We start from the raw sequence: 9,452 nt of genomic DNA on the forward strand, positions 1-9,452 counted from the left end.
CACAGAATTTCTGTTCAGTGACACGAATACCCACATGCTAGGGCTAAAAGCTCTCCTCAGGCTACTCTCTGGTACTCATTATTTGGATTAGGGGCAGTGTTCTTGCTTCATACCTGTTCTAGACACATATGCACACATGCACAAAATCCAGGCTTGTTTCTGATAAGGAACACAAGGAACTTTTACCAAAAAAAAAAAAAAAAAAAAAAAAAGGTAGACTGAATGAAGACAGAATTGATGAATTCCATAACCCATCATACTGATGAGAAGAGGAAGTAAGCCTACGCTGTCAATGAACCACTTAAAACAAGAGGTGTTGTCAAGAAGGCCTTGAGTTTTTTTTCTTCTGCCTTTACAAACAGCTAACTACAGACTTAGCAAGATACTATTTTATTTTAACGAAGGTTACCAGTCATTAATTTTACGAGCAACACTATGTTCTTGCATTATCAGAAAGCGTGAAAATGCTGAATTACTTTAGATTAAAACCACATACTCCATACTCTTCAGACTAAACAACCCTTATTTTTCTAAGTACATGGTACACATCAGAAATGCAATGTAAACTAATGTTATACATACAACTATTCAGAAATATTTTAAATTCTATATGACAAAAATTCACAGAGACCTTACACAGAGATTCCGAATGGAGTTACAAGAACAAGTCTGCAGCTTCCCTGGAAGATTCTATAATATTGTTAAGCTAGAACTCTTTACTTTTACCAGCAAACTCAACCAGGTACGTATTAGTAGTATTTCAAACATACCTGATCTCTGAATGATATTTATACTTTTTAATTTTTTTCTTTATTCTAGACCTACATTTTTATTTCTCACATTATTTCCCAGAATCCAAAACAAACACCTAACTATTTGTGTGGGGAAATCAAGCCATAAAATTCATCTTGATTTTAAATCTTCTTATGGCTAAAACTGCAGTGTTCAACTGAATGAGAATGCCAATCTGCTTATCTTAACAACATCATGCTGCTTTTCATGTCAGTGATCAGTTTTTAAAAAGTCTTAGCTTCTTAAATGCTGGAGGCACTAGTAATAAATTCAGCCATCTGTTTCTAAACTAAAAGGCTAATAACTTAATCCTATTTTCTGTCTCTACAGTGACCTGCATACAAGATGATTTAATGAAAAACAGCTAAATATATATTTGCTTATTATAAAATGGCTTTCTAATGTTCTAGATATAATACTAGCTGTAATATTCTAGATACATTATAACTAATATAGTATTTTGTGATCATGAAATAATATTACTACAGTCGTAAATTCCCAGAATAAGCAAAACATTTTATAACTACCTTAGTTGTTAAGTAATAAGAGGGGATAAAACTTCTGTCAGAGTATTTGCACAATTTGGCAAGAAAAAAAGGAAGATAAGCTTATAAAACAATATCTAATCACTGATAAGAAGCACACTTATTTCCAACCATAATGCTTCTGGATATGAAATTATACAAAGATTTGAACAGCTTAAAAAAAAAAAAAAAAAAAAAAAAAAGGTTTCTCGAGAAAGCTTTAGGGAAATATTGAGACCTGTACCTGTTGTCCCTGAAGTAAATATGTAGAGAACAGATGACTTGAGGTTGTTTGCCGAGCGTCGATCAGCTGGAACAGGGTCTTCAGATGCAGCCTCTATTTTGTCTAAAAGGGTATGCACACTTGGCAAAGTGGAATCTTTGGTCATTATCCAAACACTAACATCTTCTTGGAGATAAGGAAGAATTTCTTCTAGAGTCCCAAGCAAATCTTGAAATTCAACATAAAATAATGTTATTTATCTAACATCTTCACAAAACTAAATTCAAATTTAGTATTTTTTCCATTACAGTTTTAATCTTTATAATAGAAAGTGAAATAATGGCATAAATGAATACAATAAATGATGATCAACTGAAATGGGAATTCATTGAAAACAGCATGTAATTTGGCACAAATACTGCTGACCACACGTGATCTAAACATCAACAAGCCATCAAGAGAAAATGGTGAGCCTCGATTACTATCTTCTGGTTTCCACCTTATTTTGGATAACGTTTGATCATTTCCACGACCAGAATACAGCATAATTAGGCTTCAACTTCAAATAAATGATCAAGAAATCAGTTAATGCATCGGTTAATGATGCAGGGCAAATATATACATAGCTAGTAATTATAACACAGGTTTCCTTGGATGCCCTCAGCAGCAATCTATCATCAAGCAGGATTTTTTCCAAAAGCACAGAAGTGACTCATTAAAAAAAAAAAAAAAAAAGTCCACCCTATCATATCTATATGTAGGTACCCGAATTTCACAGAATGAAAATACGGTACAAGCATCTGCTTATTCAGATGCTTCTGAAAAAACATATAGGTACTTATGTAGTTCTTCAAGTGTTTTAGATACCTCAGCAAATCTGATTTTAGGTGTCTCAGAAAATTTTATTTTCTTAGAATCACACGTACATTCACTGAAAGCGATTCCTTCTATTAGCTTTTCCTGAAGGTAAATACAAATTCAATTTTATAAAATAAAAGCAGTAGCACAAGTAAGCAGGAAAGAAAAAATGAGAAAGTGCCAGATTAAATAGTAAGAAAATATAGAAATAGAGGCCAATGCCTAAGTAATGCATTTGGTTATTTATATTTTTTAGCAATTTTACAATCTGTCACATTCTCAGAACACTATACAGACATTAAAGTACTAATCCAGCAAAATTCTCAAGAACAGGAATACTTATATTGTTGTCAATAGAACCATTCATATACTTAAAGATACATTTATACTTAAGTGCTTTGCTGGATCACAGCCTATGTAATTAATCTTGTAAATAGCCCTGTGGGTATAAATTTAAGTTATCTCAGTTTTTATAAACGGAAAAACAAAGTTGAAATGACTTGCCCAGAACCTCATAATGAGGCATTGCCAGAGCCAGCATTTGAACTTCCACCTCGAACGCTTTTCTCCAGATACAGATACTAATAAAAAACCCTTGCATATATTTTGCAACAAAATAAGCAAAGATTTTTAATCTTCCAGAAAATGCTTTTCTAGTGACAGACTACTGTATATGTTTTAATAACATATTAATTTCCATTATTCTAATAGAGAGAGTGTCTATAGTCTCTGACAAAACAAACATTCTCCAAGCCTGAAGCCCACAGAGAACAAGTTCTGTATATTCTATGAATTTTTGCAGTGTTCTATACAAGATTTAGCAAATATATCTGATGGAGTGTGACATTTACGTTTTTCGGTCCTAACTTCTTTGCTCAGCAAAATGATTTCAGGAAGAAATCGCCCAAAGAACTGGAGAAATATAAAAGACAGCCTCCTGTGTGAAATATTAGAGTACACTTCCACTAAACATAGTAATAACAGACAAAATACTGAGAATTAAAAATAATCCTCAGGACACAAGTGTTTACTGCAAGAAACACGATGCACTGAAAATGCAGGTTTCACTGGTGTTCTGCTTTATTGCCATAATACAAAATTAGGGCATATTTTCATCATCGTAAATATGAAAATACAACAGTACTATTTCTAATGAAAAATAGCTATTAACAAATCTAGTGTAACACATCACACTATACTATTCAGCTTCAGATATTGATTTCTGTCTTCTTAAGCACGTCTTCCAAACACCCTAATTGTTTGGTACAAGTTGGGTGAGAACCTAGCAACAGAAAAATGCGTTTGAAGTGGCTGGAGCTGCATTTCTGCTCTCAAATATGCTAAAACTTTCACTGTTTATTGGTGCACTAGCAAATCCATGAATTATAGCAGAAAGGAATATCAAAGATGATTTCCTAACAAGAACAATTTCTTAGTTTCTCCAACAGCGAGTTATCCTCCGACTAAGACCCAGCTGGCCATCCTGTGTGTTGCATCTTTACCAGATATTCAGTGTGATGTACAAATACTGAGAAAAACTGACCAATAAATGTCACTATATAAGATTATCATGTTTACTGTAAGTAAAATGTAATTCTATTTGAAAGTTTGCTTATTGTTTACCTGCAAACTAGTCTCTTGAAAAAGGCATGGCAAAAACCAGCAGACTATCGCCATTGTTTGGTGACATGCAGACTGCAGATACCAAAGGGGCCATTACTGAATCTCCTTATTTTCCATAGATTCAGTCCTACTTTCAGTATCTTAAATTGATCTGTTGAGTATGTTTCTGAAAGTTATGAAAACGAAGTTGTATTACCTACTAACTGTTGATTTCTCTACTGAAGAAGTTTTTGTTGATGGCTACACAACATGACAAAATTGACATGTATTTCTGATTTTTTTTTAACTGTGCAGTACTTCCAAACAAAATGTGCACTGAATTCTTTATGTATCCGAGTAACATGAACTGAAAGTCTATCAAAAGTAAGTGGACTTTAGTAGTTAGATTACAACAAAGCCTATTTAAGTATTCCACTTTGAAATTATTAGTTGACATTGTTCTTCCTTCAATTATATGGACCTAACAAATTAAGATTCAAGGGTGAAAGCAGGACCCAGCTCCCTTTTAGCAGACTGAAACATTTACTATTTCTATAATTTTACTCATATAATCTAAGGTTTTTGTTGTCATACATGGGCACTTTTTAAAGTAGTATTGAACATCGGTTCTATGAACTGATTATACAATAGATTTTTTTCTCTTGTGTGCAGCAATTTGGCACTTAGAACAATATATGGACATTTGTAATTATATGTTATCTAGAAAGAGATTTCTGGTTAGATAGTAGAGAACAGCAGAAACAATAAGTGATTACCTGAAGAAAAAAAAAGGGGGAGAGGAGGGAGGAGTAATTTAAAAGAGCTGTATTCAAAGAGCCAGAAGCTTGAAATCGCTTCTGGAACATGCATGAATATGGAGCGTTTGAAGATAACTCTCAGTTGTACTAATATATTTCCAAAGAATAAGTCTGATGATAACCAGCTAATGTGTTGTTCCATGAACAAAAAATTTCTGTACCAGATGTTGTAAAAAGCTTGTTGGACTTTACATATGGTCCTGTCCACGTGTCAGGAATACATAGAGAAACTATAGTTCAATTATTTCTAGAAGTGCCTGGTAGATGTAGGTCACCATATAGTGAGCAATCTAGATACTTCAGGCTTGCAGTTCATCACAGGTATAGCTTTGCTTTTTAAACTATAAACTTACATTTAGGTTTTGGTTTATTTGCTTTGGAAGAAATGACCATTTATCCCAAGTTTGGCAATGTAACCAGCAGTTCTGTGTGCTGCTTACATTGTATTTATATATGAATATTCACCTTTTGCTAATCAGTTGGCTTCTACTTAAAAAATACCACATTAATTCCTGGAAATGAAAATTCTTCTCCCAACATTTTTTCTTCCTCTTGCCTTTAAAGCATCTCATCATTTAATAGATTGTTGGTGAAACAGTATTTTACATTATAGTCACATGAATACGTAAGTCAGTTATATCTTTTGAGAAAGCAGACAAAATACGTTTTTGGCTTTAAACTGCTGTCCTGGGCTTCAAGTTGCACAGAAGGTTTTTTATGTTATTTTCTAACAAAGAAACAATGCAGCCTATTGGCAAGCAGACACAGTTCTGCACTGATGAAAGGAATAAATCAGATTATGGGATCAACTTGTACTGCACAGAAAGTTACTCAAAAAAAAAAACTGTATGAAATTGTTCTTACACAAATTTGATGTGTTCCCTGGTTGATATGCTCTGTAAGCTATGGCAAGTCTAAATCCCTTCCCACACTGTCTGACATCAGAAGATAGTTGGTATCTGCACCCAATTCCCCAGTGACTCCCTAAAGTCAGTCCCCTGAGCCTCCTTTTCTCACTAAGGAAACAACAACAGAAATCTTTACAACTCAAGTGTGACTTAGGATCAGAGTGGCATCTTGAAATGCCATGGAAGGCAGTAAAGATAGTAAACACAAGCAAGCTTGGAAATCACAGACAGCTGGCACTGTTTTCCAATCAAAGGATATCTGTGATAGAGTTACAAACTAAAAGAGAAGCAAGCAACTAATTAAAGAGAGACAGCATCAAATAGAGCAGTTAGGAGTGTCTTCTGCAGGTCTTTCACTATTCCCTTGCCCTGGATGTTTACAGATAGATTTGATCATTTACTCCACATAGTTAAGGAAAGATGAAGTTTCTGGCAAAGTCTTAATAGTTTTCATCCATTCATTTTTCATACAACCAGTGATTAACATATGAGTGATGATTCTGCTAACTATATATCACACCGTATGATCCTAAATCACAAATACCAAGAAAGATTTTGTTTACTTTCTTTCTCTGGGATGTAAACTCCCTTCTTGCTGAACTTCACTCCTGCCAAGATAAATCCTGCTTCAGAGTTCACATGATGAAAAGTTCAGAATACACACAGCAGTGGCAGAAAGCAATAGTGATTTTTCTTTGGGCCAGATGGCTTGTAGGCACTGCTGATGCCTTGAGAGTAAGGGATCCTGTCCAGCAAAGTGATACACATTGAACAGCTGTGAGATAGAATTCTGTACACTCTCTTTGCAATGAACACTGATGTACACCAAACTCATGGAGTTTAGTAATGCAACCCTTTCACTACTGAACCCCTGAATCATTACTCATGATGGCAACCCAAGACGTCCTGCTAAGAGCTGTAGCAGTGCACATTACACAGCATAAACGCACTAGAAAATTCCACTTGCATCTCTCTGGTGGGATTATAAGCATTGTTCAGTAGTCATTGTCTTTTGAGCAGTAGTTGTGTGAAAGCAAAGTGTGCTTTCTTGTTCAAGCAGAACTCCAGTGACTAGAAGAATACCCTGGGAAGGATGCAATGTTTTGACATCTTAAAGGCTGCTATTAGGCAGTACCTTATCTTCAGTTTATCTAGTAGTTTTAAAATGAATAAAGGTGGCAGAATCTGGTAACAAACATAGTATGAACAAACACCTTTTAAACAGGCCAGACTGTTCCAGTTGGGAAGCATTTGCTGTAGGAGTAAGTTAATGTTGACAGCTTGATAGAGAAAAGGCGTACAGCCTCTTACTTCTCTTTCACAAGTTTCTCGTTTACTTGCATGTTAGTTAACTGTTGTCTTATTAAAGATGCGGTCCTAAACTCTAACTTTTGAATCTCTTTCAAAAAAGATTTCCCAGAACAGGGAGAGGGGGGGAGATGATAGATTGTGTTCCTGGGAATGGAAGAGTGAAAATGTTACACTAGAAATTAAACCAAGAGCTAAAAAATCCCAAAACAGTTGAAATGCTCTGAGACTGTAGCATAAACTGGAAGGGGCTAAAGCAAAATTGCCTCTATCACAAAGCCAAATGGAAATACTAGAAAGGAAGATGAAAGGAAAGTCTAAATATTGGCAAATCAGACAGTCTGTATTTGCTTTATAGCTTGTGTTTGAATCAGAAGGAAGAAAGCAAGTTGCTTTTTGCAAGTTGCTCTGCAAATATTCAATTGCAGAGACTTTGTGGAATACCTAAGTCATAACCAAACCCTAAAATTTAATGACCAGTAGAATATCCCAATGTAAGGTTAGAAAAAGCAAAGAAAATATCAGAATTGTCAGACCAGAACAAGATCTGACTGCAAGTGCTGGAGGAAAAACAAGATTGTAGTAATTGGACTGGGTTACCAAACCACAACCTCAGAAAAATATGCAGATACAAAACAAAACCAAAGAGTTCAAAGAAAAGTCCACAAAATGAGAGAGATCTTGCAAGAGGCAACATGAAAAACTGAAAAAGGTGTGGAAGAAAACACAAGTTTAAGTAGCACCAAGCCTATTTGGATAAAGGTATGCCATTTGTAATGAGCAGAAACATTTTGGGGGAAAGAAAGGGGGGGGGGGACAGTACCAAAAGAAGAAAAAAGGTGTAATTATCTCACTCAGAAGAAGGCTGTATTAATTGCCTTGTGGTAATTAAAAACTAATTACAATATACAACGTTCAAAATACCTAGGGGTCAAGATTTTTAAGTTCCTTTGAAGCACTTAGTGTGATAAGTTGGATATTAATACAAAGCATACTATTACTTTCTACTCAATCAAAGCAAAGTAATTCTTCCACAATCCAATGCTAGCAGTAAGTTGGTTATTATAAATCAACCTCTTACGTGCTACGCCTATAAAAGAGAAATCTGAAGCTGTAACTTGTGGAAGACAATCGTACCTCAAAAAGTGATGCAGCAAAAATTGTACAACCTGCAGCTTAAGCCTCCTAGCTCACAGTGTTCTTGATCACCAAGAGGATGGTGGTACAGTACCAAAAAAAAAGAACACGATTCAATAAGATCAAAGTTAGCTATTTAAACTTTAGGAATGGGAAATGATTCCTAATATTCCATTTTAACTTTCCCTGAGACATACTAAGCAACTACTGAAGTGATTAAACACTTGTAAAAAGCTGCAGTTACGTGCTATAAATGTTCCTGCAATGTACATTTTTTTAAGAACAGGTTAAATACCTGTTCCCTGGGGATAGGGATACTAGATTCTTGAGTCTCACGTGCGAGAGGTTTAGGCTTTATGATCTCCTGGGGCTTTTTCCAGCCTCAGATTTCTTTGATTCTATGAACACCTGGCGAAATCAGGTTTTCAGTGAAGCAGCTGGAGAGGCATAAACTGGAGAGACGGACGATAAAAGCTTTGGGCGTGCAAGTCGGGCATATACTCTACCTGCTCCAACAACCAGTATCTTGGGCTCGCAGCTACTGAGGCAGTGCAGGAGAGACCTGGAGCGGACATTGAAGTTGAGGAAAGCCACCACGCAGCCCAGCTTGGCCAGTCCGAACCACACGTGGATGAAGTCGGGCTCGTTGCCCATCAGCAGGGCGGCCGTGTCACCCTTGCGCAGGGCGCCGTGCTGCAGGAAGACCTGGGCCACCCTGTTGCTCCTCCTGTCCACGTCCCGGTAGGTGTGCACCTTGCCGTCGCAGATGAGGAAGGGCTTGTGGGGCTGCCTCTCGGCCAGTGTCACAAACCTGTCCAGCACGGTGACGATCTGCCCCCGCAGCCGGTAGGCCTCCACCCGCAGCCCGTACTGGAGCACCTTCAGCAGGTACCGCAGGTCGGCCCAGAAGTAAGGGAACAGCAGCCTCTGGATGAGGTGCAGCGACACGACGCCGGCGGCGGCGCCCGGCACCCAGGCGGGCAGCATGGGGGCGGCGGCGGCACGCCGTGCCCGGCGGCGGGGCCGCGGGCAGCGCCAAGCAGCCGCTGAGGCGCCGCGGCCGCTCCCGCCGCCGGCGACAGGTGCGCAGGGGCGGAGGCCGCCGGCCCTCTCCGGCGCGGGGGCGGGGCCGCAGCGCCCCCCGCACCCTCCCTCGGCACTCACGGGCCGCCGCGAGCCGCGGGACAGGCGGCGGCGGCGGCGGCAGCGGCTCCTCCCTGAGCCGCTTGCATAAGGCGCTCGCTCCTGCCTCCGCGGTTCACCCCGCCCCTCCCCCCGGCAG

General features: G+C 38.2%; 1 protein-coding gene across 1 annotated transcript in view; it reads right to left on the reverse strand.

Annotated features, from left to right (window-relative positions):
• LOC134153359 (long-chain fatty acid transport protein 6-like) overlaps positions 1–9,157 on the reverse strand; it is a 36,428-nt gene extending 27,271 nt beyond the window's left edge. Inside the window, exons 1-2 of the mRNA XM_062599490.1 lie at positions 8,677–9,157; positions 1,561–1,767 (exon numbers count right to left, since the gene is read on the reverse strand). Of these exons, the coding sequence (XP_062455474.1) occupies positions 1,561–1,767; positions 8,677–9,157 (688 nt within the window). The remainder of the gene's footprint in view (positions 1–1,560; positions 1,768–8,676) is intronic.
• Between the last annotated feature and the right edge of the window lie 295 nt (positions 9,158–9,452).

The sequence above is a fragment of the Rhea pennata genome, chromosome Z, assembly GCF_028389875.1.
Source record: "Rhea pennata isolate bPtePen1 chromosome Z, bPtePen1.pri, whole genome shotgun sequence".
Lineage (NCBI taxonomy): Eukaryota > Metazoa > Chordata > Aves > Rheiformes > Rheidae > Rhea > Rhea pennata.